A 14992-nucleotide genomic window follows, 5' to 3' on the forward strand; every position below is an offset into this window, starting at 1 on the left:
ATCGCATGGTATTAGTAACATCAAGGTTTTTCAAACACGCGATATCTTTGTAATCAGCATCTATGGTCTCAATAGTTACATTCACATTTCTATCAAGTAGATTTTTCAACTAGTCACGTTTTTCGCTTCCCTTGACATATGCGATAGGCCATGCATCGTCGTCGTCAACTATTGCCGTTGTAATCAATCGTTTCTCCATACTGTATGGAACGAAACCATCTTCCCACGACAGTCCATGATGATTTGCCGCCACCCAAGAAGCACGAGATTTATCAGCTACCGAAAGTGAATTCCATGGATACGGGCTTTTGAAAATGTAATGGGTGAGAACGGTTCCTTTTCTCAACACCGCCACTTCCTTTACGATAAACCTGGTTCTGTCGGTGAACCCTTGTATGTCAACAAACGTTGGTACCATCGTGACGATATCTTTGAAACTACGCCATAATGCGAGGTGTCCATCTCTTACATATTACAAATATTGCAGATGCTGCAGTTTATGTGATTTTGCGCACAACGTTGGACAATGGACAGTATTCGATGACGCGATCATACAAAATAAGACAGTACGCGGTAGTATTTGCTGGCACGTTTTCTTTGCAATCAAATTCTATTCGCACATCTACGGTGGCGCTCTTGATTGATTCGTTCTGTCGCGAACAATCGATGACTTCAAACGGCCCATGCAACAAAAAGTTGTCCGTGTTGCAAAGCGTTTCGCAACAGTCGTATCCGTAATAAGCTTTACGAAAACGTACATACATATCAAAAAGAATACCATATGTGTCTCTATCAAAATCAAGATTCAAGTCATCGTATGGATAAAAGTCAGAGTTTAGATAATGTTTCACGTTGGTCAATTTACATGCATCGAAATTGCTCGCATCTTCAGACATGATATTCTTTTGACCAGTCTGCAGTGCAAAAATGACGTATCTCGGTTTCTCCAGCTGAGTCGCAGTTTTAACGGCCCACGAATGTTTTGTCGTACTTTGCAACAAAGGGTACTCGTACAGGTCCCACGAACAAAAACTCATGCTTAGGTATTGCCCGCTTTCCAAAATTCGCAACCACGATAGTTTATTAGTATCATTCAGTACGACGTGAGGCATTCGCCACTGTATCTTTAATAATTCGACCACCGGTTCCAGCGTGGAATCTTCAACGATGCAATTACTATCACTGTGCGCGCGTATAAGAATGAGTTCGTGACGAGCGTTGATTACTATACGCCTGTAATCTTCCCAAAAACCCAACAGCATGTTGAGCGGTACACAAAAGTTAAAGTAACCTATCGGTATGTTTGACTGTGTGATCCATCCAGCATTCCGTAAAATTAGCGATTTGTCAAATGTTAGGGAAACAAAATTTTGGATGGTGCTTGTTATTCCAACGTTTCTGTTGCGATCAATCTCCACACCATTGAGTTCATATCGAATTTCATGAAACATAAAGGCGACACAATTGTTTCCGAGGTGTGCTTCCACCCCTTCCTTTGGTTTCTTTACTCTGAATCTTCCTTCAACGTATGGAAAGCTCTCGCATGGTAACGTGTATATATCCTGCTGTTGTATAGGTATTCGTATCTCATCGTTGTGTTGGCGTATGGGTTGTATGTGTAAGTCTCAATCTTGGCGATGCTGTCGTCAAAGATCGGTTCATCCCCAATGTTTAAGATATTAGCCATTTCGTACGACGAAACCCAACGATTTCAGAAATTCAGCATTCGATGCAGTCAGCTTTGCAGGTGATCGAATTGTCTTTTCGCCCAATGGTTTTAGACCGCCAATATTCGATACAGTGAGTTTCACAGGCGATCGAATTGTTTTCTCTTTGTTTTCACGTGTCGTCTGCTCCGCTTCGTTCAATACAAGCATCTCCCAATACGACCGTTGTCTCCGTACATGCAGTCGAACGGTGATCTGCACCCCTCGAAAATCTAACAATTGACCGTCTTGATCCACGACGCGAATCGTCAAATCCGAAATGCTTCGTGCAGTGATCGGAAGGTAAATGATCTGTGTCGGTCTTTCCGATATCTTATATCCAGGTGGAACGGTAGGCGAAAACTCGTGTATCGTGTGCACGCTCTTGTTATTGCTGTAAGCACCAGCCGTCACGTTGCATTCAATGCGAATAATATTTACGTTCATTACATTGATTGGCGCATCCGATTTGTGCCATTTTCGCGGTTGCTGCAACCGATTCGTCGAAAACCCCATCAACGAGCCAATAGTATTGGGTTTGGTAAAATTAATGCTGTAATCGCACCTGATTTCGCTCTTTATCGTATTGTTGTTAGCTCTAAGTATCAGGGGGTTCCCCCCTTCATTACCATGCGAAAGCAATCGTTGCAAATACATGTGAATGTCATCCAGCTCGTAAGATCCTTCCGGAATAATGATTTGCTTATCATCGTTATCGTAGTACAATTTATTATTCGACAAATTTACTTTCGGTATGGTGTAATAACTCTCAATGTTACGAGCCCCAATAGTTTGTAAAATAATTGTATCTACTTTCTTTGTAAGGGGGGCGCGAAGAGAGCAGGAGACATATCATTGAGCTTAATATCGTAAAGAGATTGAAAGGCTCTCGCGGTTTCGCTGAACGGATAGGATCCCGAATCATCGGGATCCTATCCCAGGCCCACGGGTAAGGTTGCCGTAACTGGCATCCTAGGCCCGGTAGACTAAAGGGGGAAAACGTGAGCGTCTTCTCAAAACTTAAGGTCCACGAGCGCGATGACCTTAACGGTCGAGCCGAGGCAGTTAGGCTGACAATGAGCGAAGCTGCGAGCAGGACAATAAAACCACAGAGTGGGAGGATTAACACGGATCCGAGGCTGTCCGTGTCGAAAATCATTTGGCATTCGGTTTTGAGCTCTTGCCTTGGCAACAGCGATATTTTCTCGGGCTCTCCTCTCGCGCCCCTTTCCTAGGTGTGTCCTAAACACTCAAAGTCCGTAAGACCGAGCTCGTAATCACCATCGCTCAGATCGATGGACGGAAAATAGCTTACTGCGAGAATGCTACTTTGGCCGGTGAGCGTTAACGTCAGCGACATGTTCAAACGAATACTGGAGTTAAAGCGTGCAATGATTGCCCTTAAATTGATTGTCAACCGTCTGCAGAAACTGCAAACATAGCTGTCCGCAATTGCTCTGATTATAGCGCTGATAAGGCCTGTGATTATACTCGATTACGCTATTCTTGAAATACTGTATCAGTTCCCTCGGCGATTGAAGATTGCCAAAACTATCGAAATATATGGTGCGAGTTCCCCGTTTTGCGTACACAACCCAATGAGTACCAGGTCCCTCGAAAGTATCCAAATTAACGATTCCACTCTCGTTCCTGTGTATCCCATCTATTGGTAAAGTATTGCGCATAAAAATACCCCTGAAATATGAAATACGCATACGCTTTGCCAGATGCTGTAGTTGTACGTTGGTGGTTACACCTTCGGGCATTTTAATTTTGGTGTTTTTTTTTTCTCTTTAGAACTCCTCGTCCGCGTTTGTACGGCGCGAAATGTACTCCGCGACCTTCCATAGCACGATTATGCCGTTGCATTGTCCTCCAGCTGTTTTCGCGCAGATTTGGCGTCCTTCACGGCCTTAGCCACGCCAGCAGCACCACCGGTTAACGCTCCTATAGCTGATAAGGCGGGAAGGAGAAACGGGAGGATACCGCCACGCTTTGCTATCGGTAGAGCTCGCTCCCCCTTGTTCTTCTTACTACGACTCTTTTTCTTCTTGAGCCCCATTCCAAGCTTCGTCTTAGCTTTCATCGCAGTCCAAACAGCTGCAGCAGTCGCTTTTTCGCCGAATGTAGCATCCTTCGCAGTTATGCGCTGGCGTGCTCGATCAGTTAAAATTCGATCTGCCTCGTGACGATTGGTCAAGTCTTTGTTTCGAGAGTACGCAATATCATGTTCTCTACAAGCTGCATCCAACGGATTTATATCTCGATCGCCGCGTGCTAAACGTTTGTCCAGGCGTGTACCCGGTCCGCAAAATTGATACCCTGGTACGTGTAGCTCAAACGGTAATTTGTTTATTAGAGTATTTACAAGTCCTGCTCCTGTCCTTCTACGCATAGGTAACAATCTTTTTTCATAGGCGTTGGTCCATCTATGTGCGTACGTTGATCTGGACGATTGTAATGCAAGAGACACCTACGATAAGACTGGACTTCAGGATCAGCTCTTATATGTTTCGGCAGTTTATCCTACGCGTAATGAATGTCGCTAGCGAACCGATTCAAGAGTACTATCTTTGACACGTATTCCAATTGCTCCACAGTCAAGTCGAACAGTGTATCACCATCGCTCAGTATGAAAGCCATTTCTACACTGGCTGATACGTCTGGATCACGCTAGTATAAATACCCCCCAACATCGACACATATCTTTTCTTTCATTTTTTACCACAGCTACGATGCGGTTCGTGCGCCAATCACCTGCGATTAGAGTGACTAATGTAGACAAAAAGGCGCAATCTGAGAAAGAGGTACGCAAACATGGAAATATGCTACCGACCTCTATACGTGGTATCGTCTGCGGCCCATCGAATTGCGGAAAAACGAACGTGCTGATTAGTTTGTTAGAAAGTCCGCACGGTGTTCGCTTCGAAAACGTATACGTGTACTCGAAATCATTGCAACAACCAAAATATCGATACCTAAAAAATATATTCTCGTCGATAGACGAAATTGGTTAGTTCACATTTTCGAATAACAGCGACGTCGTTCCACCGAGCGAGGCACTTCCGAATTCGATTTTTATCTTTGCCTACGTGGCATGCGATAAGCAAAACGCGGTAAGAGAATACTTTGCAATGGGTAGGCACTCGAACGTTGACTGTTTCTATCTTTGTCAGACATATGCGAAGATACCGAAACATCTGATACGCGACAACGCGAACCTACTGATCATGTTCAAACAAGATGGTACAAATCTGAAGCATGTATACAACGATCATGTAAACACTGACATGTCTTTTGAAAATTTCTACAAATTGTGTACCGCTTGCTGGCAAGAAAAGTATGGATTTGTAGTGATTGACAAAGACAGTGCTTTATGGAATAGTCGCTATAGAAAAGGATTTAATGACTTTGCAATATCGTAACACGTCCAGTTATCTCAGATACATTGAGAAAGCAGTGTTCCAACATGAGCAGTAACAGCGTTGAAGATCGTGAGACGATAGCGAAACAGATTGCAACAACGAGCGATTTGATTCCCAGAAAGTATCGTGAATTGAAAACTGGTAAAATTGACAAAGAGATTGCGTTGGAAAAACACTTTAAACCTGTTACTGAACCACTGAAGACAATTGTCAGCAACACGTTAAGAAATTATGATCTACACAATAACACAGATATCGGAAGCGAACCATTATCCACTCCGAATATCAAGGAATCGGATAAAATACAATCAAATTTGTGGTTAAATTTCTCGAAACCGCCAAATATAAAAAAATCAAGATTAAGCAGTTTACCCGATATGAACCTGATAGCCTCTACTCCGACCTCTACACCGATTAAGACAGTACCAACAACAACAAAGCGCTTAGCAAACGAAGATGTTTTTGAAAATCCAAACAGCTATTTCTCAACATCTGTTCGAAGCCAATTGCAAACGCCGAAAGGCGAAGAAACGGTACGTAATCATCTGACAACGAGTGCACATAAGCACAAGCACAATTCGTATGGTCAAACATTAGGCAACAGAGGATACAAGTATAACCATGTAATCAAACCTTTATTGCAAGATAAAAAAGTTGGAAAAGGCATACCGTGTTCCATGAGATTAACCAAAAACAACATTGATTACGTTCACTGGAACGATCCCAACGAACTCGTAGATCGGCTTCGATTGCTCGAGGCTTCGCGTCAAGCCGGTCACAATGCTCACGACAATGAGATGCTATCAATTATCAAGGAACTTCGCGAGGTAGAATTCATTATAAATTAAGCTGCACCTTGGCGATACAGTCAATCGTCATTAAAATGTCAATCAACAAGTTTGGGTCATCGATTGGAAGAATGGAATCATACTATCACTGGAATGGAGTAGTCAGAAATTATGTACACGACAACGCTCTTTGTGTTGTTGGCACCAATTATGACGCAAAGTCGCACAGGATTCGACGGGTAGCACCGCCTGTAGAGGATGGTGATGCTATCAACAAGCTGTACTTGCACGAAAACATGGCAGTTATAAAAAGTCGACAAGACGTATTCGACAAAAAAATGATTATGTTTCAAAATTTCGTTCAGAGCTGGAAAGATGAGCTGAATAAATTAGAGAGGGATATTACCGAATTTCGAAATCTAATGCAGACGCATCAATAGCTGGACATGAAGACTATTTACCGACCGACATACCGGTCAACAGACCGGTCAACCGACCGACCGATCGACCGACCAACCGTTGCGTTGAGCACCGATTTGATGTTTGATAAGACGTGTACGTCAAGTCTTTGCGTCAGTGTCGAGTCATAGATGGCTGCGAAGAAAACTCCCAGTAACGAGAAACGGCGTCTCGTGGAAGAATTGCATGCTCCGGCGAGAAGAAATTTTCCCCGAAGACGCGTCATAGTACATGGGTACGACGACTTATGGCAAGCGCTATAACAGAGGCTTCCATTACATACTCACTGTTATCGATGTGCTGAGTAAGCATGCATGGGCCATACCCCTCAAAACCAAGAGTGGAAATAAAGTTTCTACAGCGATCGGAAAGATAATCCGAAACAGTGTAAGGTATCCGAAAAATTTGCAAACCGACAAAGGAAAGGAATTTTACAACGCAAATGTACAAAAACTTTTGTCAAAATACAACATAAATCATTATTCAACGTATTCAGTGATGAAAGCGTCAGTCGTCGAGCGGTTCAATCGTACGCTTAAAAATGACATGTGGAAACTGTTTACGCTTAATGGAAGTTATAAATGGATCGACTCGCTGCAGCAACTCATATCAAATTAGAACGCGCGTAAGCATCGAACTATCGGCATGCGACCAATTGACGTTACACCAACAAACGCCTTGAAGCTCTTAACAACGGTTTATAATCACGTAAAGATTGCCGCTCCCGCACGATTCAGAGTGGGAGATGCGGTACGTGTGAGCAAATTCAAAACAATTTTTGAAAAAAGTTACACACCTAATTGGGGTACTGAAATATTTACGATCGCCGAGGTTCAGAAAACTAATCCCGCAACGTATCTGCTGAAAGATGTTTATGGAAAACCAATTGCTGGAGGATTCTATGAACACGAGTTGCAATGCGTTGCCGACACTGATGTGTACCTTGTGGAAGTGTTACGTCGGAAAGGAAATAAGGTGTACGTGAAATGGTTAGGATTGTATAATGCACACAATTCATGGATAAATAAAGATAATGTATTGTAAAACATTAACATTTTTTAAATTAAATATTCAGTTTCATACATATACTAGCATTATTAGTTATATTACAGTGTTTTTATTTACAACTAAATATATATGTACATCTATTAAAATCGAGGTAAAAATGATTTACAAAATACATATACTGATATATCTAAAGCGGTATTTTATAATGACCCCACGATATACCGCTTATCGTCGTACGGACTCAGAGCGATTTTTGATTCCACCATTGTGTATACTTTGTGTAATTTTGATCTTATACATGTCTGATTACGAATCATTTCAATTTCGTTTCGTAGGCACTGCGTGTAGTCGTTGAAAGTTATCATCCTGGAAACAACGTTACTTTTTACACCTTTCGCCTTTTTCGTATCTTTTTTACCATCTCCACGCAGTGTAGCATTTTCGCTCTGAGTCCAACAAATTCTGTCATTATTGCCCCATCGTCTTTCATTAAACCGGGGACTTTTTTGTTTACAAGCGGTATATCGTAAACGTTCCCTACCGGATAATCGCTGGTATCAAATCGATTAATATCGCGTTTTATAGTATCATAAATATTCTCGCACTCGATGTGGTAAATTAAACTATCCGTATCGGTGTACATAACTTTACATTTATCGCCATGGGTAACATGTAATCGTGATGGAATTCATACAAACAAACCTTAGATGTATCTAGTATACACATACCCACATAGATTGGTTTGTTGAACTTCACCGCAAGCTTTCGCAGTTCGATGGCAACTAAGTTTTCCGAAAACACGCTACGGCTGTGGAAATTTGGTTTTGCGATCATTGCCTCCGCACCATATCTCCCTTCCCATTTTGTTACTAATTTTACATCGACGTGATTGCGTACATTCTCCATAGTTTTGCCAAATACCGCATTGTTCATCAATTTATACAAATTCTTTTCAAAATCGTTTGTAGCGAGAGTTCTAAACTTTGTATTTAGTTCGATGTAATCGCGGAGCCAGGGTGATTGTGCGAATTGGAGGACGCGGTGTATCTTTGTAATACGAATACCACGTCACGTGCATTGCTGCAGGTTACGATAGTGGATAACGTAGCGCTGCTTATCGTATAAAGTTGCGAGCAGCTTGTCCTCTCTTTTGCCAGATGGTTTGGCACGTGTGGGACAGAACGGCAGGTCCGCGTGAATGTCGTGCAAACGTTGCGGATATTCTAGATCAACCTCTAGAATATAACCCGTGGGCGAATTGGCAGCAATCGAAGACACGTCAAAGTTTGCGACGTTGTCGACCCATCGAAATTCTGCATATGGCAATGGTTGACACATTGCCCACCCATATAGATTATTCACATCAAAGTACATCAAATACGACGATGCTTTCGATCGATCGTACGACTGACTTAATCCGCCGCGTATACCGCGTTCGATAAACAGGACCATGTCGATATCTGTTAGTAATTTGAAATTAACTTTTGTATGCTTCAGCATGGCATCCCACGTAAAAGCGGGCAGAGTGTAATAATACGTGGGATCGAATCCGTAACTTGTGATACAGCTTTCACGAAAATTTTCAAAAATATCCGCCAACAGCAAGACATCTGTTTTCAAATACAAATCGCTATACTCGCCCAGCGTTTGAATGGAAAACCGTGTCCACACGTTCTCGGCGTGCGCATACTCGCTCTCCGATACTGTATCGCCCGTCAAGGAACTGTTAAATGATTCGCGCGATGGCAAATATGATTGTTCCAACTTTTCGGCACAGTCAATGTACTCGTACGGAAAACACCCTTTCGCGTCAATAATTCGAAATCTTTGGTAGACAAATTTTTAAACTCGGTTCGTAAAATTCTTAATTTGCTTTTATGTAAGAAAGACGCTAATATATCGAGACTGGTACTCAAGAATTTGTATGAATCGATGAATCTCAATTTTATACAATTTCGCGACGGTCCATTTGGATATTTGACACTTTTTGTGAACGAGATGTACTTTTCTTTTGTTATCGGCAGTACACTGACGGCACCCTCGAAAGCTATAGCTATTTCTTCGATAATAAAATGCGAATCGTAACCGGACAAATTATGAAAAACTATGGGAATGCAAAAAGAGTTTTTATAATTTAGATTACAATTGGAGTGCGCGGGACCTCTGTACCGACCGGTTAAATGGCAATGATCGCGAACTCTCGTATCGTTTTCTCCAAACGGTTTTTCACAAATGTGACAATGCGTCGCGTTGCGAAATGCCTCCTGCTGTTCGCTCGTTAAATCATCCATTTGTATGTTAGTTGATAAAATTGATTTAACAAAATGTGCCAAATTCTTTAATTCTTCGACGAAGCAGGGAACACAATTCGCATCACGACGACATTGGTACACCGACAAGGATGAATCGTACGAGCATTGAACATAATATGCATACTAAATACTTTATGATGTTGGTATGTGGATCTTGGTGCTTCTCGATCAGTTTTCTCCAGAATGCACTCGAGGTCGGCGTACACCACAAATGGAAGTCGCTCTTTCCGGATGTAGTTGTCGAAGCTGAGACACTTGCTTTCATCATCTGGTAATACGATTGCGCATTCGTTCATCTTCCGCAATCTACGGTGTGAGCTTCCAGCTTCTCACTCGAACTATAGTAGTTCAAGCATCTGCAATAAAAAGACAATTTTTTTTCAAACATAACATATTTAAAAAAGAAAAAAGAATTATTATATACATACCTATCGCAAAAGTATTTTCTGCGTTTATGTTTACTCAATTGTGAGCTCACGAGGCGGACAAGTTTTTGATCCACGCGAAATGTCCCACGCCGTTTGTTCCTTCTAAATACAGCAAATTGACATGTCTCTCCATCTTCCGTGTGGCGAGCCGTATCGGTAGAACCTTCTTTTCTTCAGTGGTGTAGACGTTAATGGAGATGCTGTTGGCGTGTTCAAACTTTTTAATTTGGTTCAATGTCATTGGAAATTCGATATCCTGGATATTCAACACCGTTGAATAATGAGGATATACCGATGCCCGACATGCGTTCCTTTCGGTTGGATGCAGAGCAGCCACTACTGACCACGCGAAACATGCATTGTCGTTCGAGCATACGTAGATTACAGCTCTCTTTAGTTGTATTTCTCGTGGTAATTGTATGGTACATCCAGCATGCAGCGGCATATATTTCACGTTATCCCATTTATCCCGTTCTTGAAATTCTTCCAGCGATGCTAGGGTGGGTTCGACGACGCGTTGCTCGTACCACTCTTCGAGATTGATCTCGCCAAAGATTTCACAGTTCTTTGTGCTGATAGTCTTGTTCGAGCGTTTATCACCCGCTACAAACTCTCCATTAAACGTGGTATTCACTTTTAGTGTCTTATGTTTCACCAATGCACCCCGTATATGCTCGAGCACAACGTCTCCCGCATCCTAAAGAAAGTTACGCGGTTCGATGTAGTGCGAATTTAAAACAGCGCCGATTAATAAGCGGCTCTCGAACGCAGTGTCTACTCGGGTTTGCCCGAGAGGGATTTTGAGGGGTGCATTTTGTTGAGAGCATCAAGGAGGGTCGCCCCAAAGGTTTTTTTGATTCTTTCAACCCCTTCCGTCACCCCTGGCCTCTTCAGAAGTGGCGTTTTTCGACGTGCCCCTCTTTACGGGGGTGACTTAACCCCCTCCTGTCAACCCTAGCCAATGCAACTTTGCGCACATTTAGAGGATACTTCAAAACTACTCCTCGCGAAGTTTCTCCAAAATCGGTTGAAAACTCCCATAGATATGACATTTTAAAAAAGTGTCCCTTTAATTTTGTCCGTCAGTGTATTTCACGCCACAAGAGTCCAGTGCTTGAATGGCCGGCACCTTCGTACACGAAACGTCTGCGCAACGAATACTTTAGACTATCGAGACGCGCGATACGAGCGATCAATGATTGTTGAACGCCGATCGATAATCGAGGGCGTTTTGCTCGACTATGTTCTTCCAGCGACTCGAGGCACTGGTTGCATCGTTCTTCCCATGCGAGGTATTCTTCTTGCGAAGTAAATCGATCGGCCTGGTCCCACAATCGAATTTCCATTTCTAAGAGTTCTTCCATGGTTGCACTCACTTCTTCGCTGGGGAGCCGTTACAGAACGGTTTGAATGCAGTTCAATCTGCAGCACAATTTTTATAGTCTAGGTCACGTGATTTTGTCACATGATATGCCCCTACTATGATGTCACTGTCTGCAGATTTTCGTTATCCTCTCATATTCCGCATCGCTGTTTTCGTATGTTTTCCTGAGAACGTATATATATTTTTTGGAATTACACCACTGACGTATCAATTTATTAGAATGACTCCGCGATGATGAGGGTTTTATTACGTATAAAAAAAATTAGATCACGCGCTACGCAAAGGTGTGTATGCTAAAAATAAATGTGGATAAGAAAGTGAAATGTGTGTGGGAGGGGAGATTTGCTATTTCAGCATTTTTTTTTGTCCATCTGACAAAGAGTGGGGGGTGTTATATAAAAATGTCTAAACGCATTTTTTCAATCATTGTTCGCAACATCGTTCTATCGCCTCGTATTGAAACATCAGCGAAGTGGTCCAATACTGAAATCGCTCGAGCAACGCGAGAGAATCTTCCGAACAAGGAGTTCAACCAACCATTAACAAAGAAATCGCGCACACAGTAAGTTCTTTGACATCATATTGCAAAATATGCAGTCAAAATCAATATCCTTTATAATTTTTTGTTTCTCTTGTCAGTGATAGCGATAATGTTCATTCGGAACGTAGAGTAACACGCGTGGTGCATATACTAGGGAGGAGATATCCCCTGACGGATACATTCTACAAGTATCTCGACATCGGGGTTCGAATCGGTGGTTCCTGCGACGTAGAGCTGGCTATAGGAGACTCTCGTGGAAACGAAATTAAATTTTCTATGGATACGTGGAAAGTTCTACTACGAAAGAGGCATAACATTCTGCAGATTTTTGCTGATACATCGGGAACCTCGAACGAGACGATAAGCATTAATGATGCAACAGAAAAAACCGTACAAAAGTTGTTCGCTTTCGAATATTGTATCGATAACATGTACAGTTGGCTGTCTGAAAACTTGTATCTGGTAGAATCTAAGTACAACAAGTTTATAGAAATAATACAAAATGCTGAAATTAAGGATTATGCAAAGGCAATTGTTGAACATGAAAATTTTGAGCGTCATTCATTGATTGACACTGAATTGTTAGCATTAGGTTTAGATGTAATGTTGGAATACAGTTATCAATAAAAAAAAAATAGCTTGGATATATGTGTCTTTCTTTCTTTCTAGCGCATTTCCTCCCATATCATATTCTCATCCGGTGTAATGTTTCAAAGCACGTTCTCCAGTATTCTCATCCTGAAAAGAATGATGTCACCTCTACCGTTACTTTAATATCTAGTCCTTAAAAAATTGTATCGCGCAAATAAAAGATTTGCTGCCGGATTCTAATTTGCAAACTTTGAGTTTTTGGATCTTCTGCTCGAGGCCATCGTCGCGAGACGTTCCTACCGATGGCTGCGTCAAAGATTGTAATGTAATATTATATGTTGCACGGGGCATGAGTGCGAGGAAGAAAATACTTGGGCGCGAGAGAGAGGGAACCCGCGAGGCCCGCAACGCGCTCCCATTCCTGCGCGCGAAGGGGACTGTTTCCCCTCCCTTACGGCGTGCGCGCTTATTTCGTTACATGTACCATTTGCGTTTTTCTTTCTTACCGATCTCTGATAACGATAATAATATTTACCAAACGTCGAACAATTGATGTTCTTCTTTTTTTTTTACCGATCTCTGATAATTACCTATAATAGTTACCTCATCTTTTCTAATCTTACATGTTGCACGGGTAAAAGGGCATGAGTGCGAGGAAGAAAATACTTGGGCGCGAGTTCCCACTTCTGCGCGCGAAGAGGACGGTTTCCCCCACCTTTACGCGCTTATTTCGTTACATGTAAAAGTTGCGTTTTTCTTTTTTACCAATCACTGATAATTACCGACCGGTGGTGTCCCCCACGACCTTACCGACCGTAGGTAATAATTACCGACCCCCGCCCCCTCGCCGTCGTTTCCCCTCTCCACCGCTCCCCCCTCGGAGCTCCAGAGTTAGAACCGGCCTCTCTTTACTACTGTCCGCATTCAAAACATCGTTTCAGATTCGAATGTTCCTTACTCATTGTATAGGCGACCCCTCCTGTGTCCTTGTTGTAACCGCCTCTTCGCGCAACTACTTTCGCTTTCTCCTTCAATATCTCTTGAATTTCTTCTATTGATTTGTCTCGTTGCGTTTTTAAAATTTCACGTATATCTTTGTACGTTGTTGAAAGAATTTTTAAAATAATTCTTATTCATCAACACCTTGAGCTTGCCTGGCCACGCCAAGCATTTGACTTCCAGGCCACGGACATCTAGTCAAATGTCTAAACAATCGCAGTTTGTGGTTGATACACTACTTAGCTCCTTCATTTCACCGCCAAAGTACGGAGCAGTCAGTTTACATGAGTTGTCATTAGGGTCTGAACGTCTGCACTGTTGAACACAGCATTTTAACTGCGCATAGTTGGAAAGCACCGAATTTGATATTATGTTACACAGTGTCACCTTGGACTTTACTGGAAAGGACCTTCCATGTACTGGGTGCTCATTTCGATTTCACATCTTTTTCTGCTTTCTTGAATTTTTTTAGGGGGACCCTCTATTTTTCTATGATTACTCTTTAAGTAATCCACTTTTTCATGTACTTGGCGTAATTCTTTTACTTTTTTGAAGTTTTTACGTACTTACAATGTATACCCAACCGAGGTTTCGATTCTGTTTACACGCCGAGCGCCAACATAGAAAAGGACAGCCAGTAGAGGAGAGAAAGAGAGGTCGAAACAAATCGGAGAGACTATAAGTATCTCATTTTCGCTCGCTACGAGCGAATTATGTTTCTCGCTTCGTTCAGAAACAGCAGAAAGCGCCACCTCGTTTTCATCGGCCAGCCGTGTCTCTATGGGTATTACCATTTCTATGCAGAAAAATCTGCTGTAATACCGACCAGCGAAATCGGAGAATACCCTCCCCCCCCCCCCATTAAGGGGGTAGACACGTCACGTGACCTCTCCGATTCGGCAGGTCGGTATTACAGCAACTACTCTCTGCATAGAAATGGTATTACCATTAGATATTCGTCAGCGGAGGAAAACTAGATGGAGCTGCTCGTTATTGCCATACAGTATAGTTTCTTCTCAACAACATATACTGTATGCTTCTTCCATGAGCGATTCTGAATGCTCAGCGTAGAAAGTAGTAGTATTCTGTTTCGCGCTGCGTATTACGTTTGTGTAGTGCGGTCACACTTCACCATCACGCGTGCATATACAAATAGGAGCTAGGTTGGGGGACCCTCGGCGCCGCTGCGGCGCCCCGTAGAGTTGCTCCGCGCTATCGAGAATTTGGAAAAACTTTAACAATTTTTTACGCGAAAACGGTTTGTCTCCGGCATGTGGCTCCTTTGAAGCTTTTTACCTACTCCTCGAGTAGAATTTTTTAAAATTAAGAAACACTTTGACGGTTTTTTTTT

General features: G+C 42.4%; 1 protein-coding gene across 1 annotated transcript; it reads right to left on the reverse strand.

Moving 5' to 3' along the window:
* Positions 1–497: 497 nt before the first annotated feature.
* Positions 498–1262, reverse strand: LOC128872432 (uncharacterized). Its single transcript, XM_054115138.1, has one exon. The coding sequence runs from the start codon at positions 1260–1262 to the stop codon at positions 498–500; it is 765 nt and encodes a 254-aa protein (XP_053971113.1).
* Positions 1263–14992: the final 13730 nt, after the last annotated feature.

The sequence above is a fragment of the Hylaeus volcanicus genome, chromosome 1 (assembly GCF_026283585.1).
Source record: "Hylaeus volcanicus isolate JK05 chromosome 1, UHH_iyHylVolc1.0_haploid, whole genome shotgun sequence".
Classification (NCBI taxonomy): Eukaryota; Metazoa; Arthropoda; class Insecta; order Hymenoptera; family Colletidae; genus Hylaeus; species Hylaeus volcanicus.

Bases quoted from the DNA above. Each gene is read 5' to 3' on its own strand.
- LOC128872432 (XM_054115138.1), bottom strand. From the start codon at position 1,262: ATGCTGTTGGGTTTTTGGGAAGATTACAGGCGTATAGTAATCAACGCT.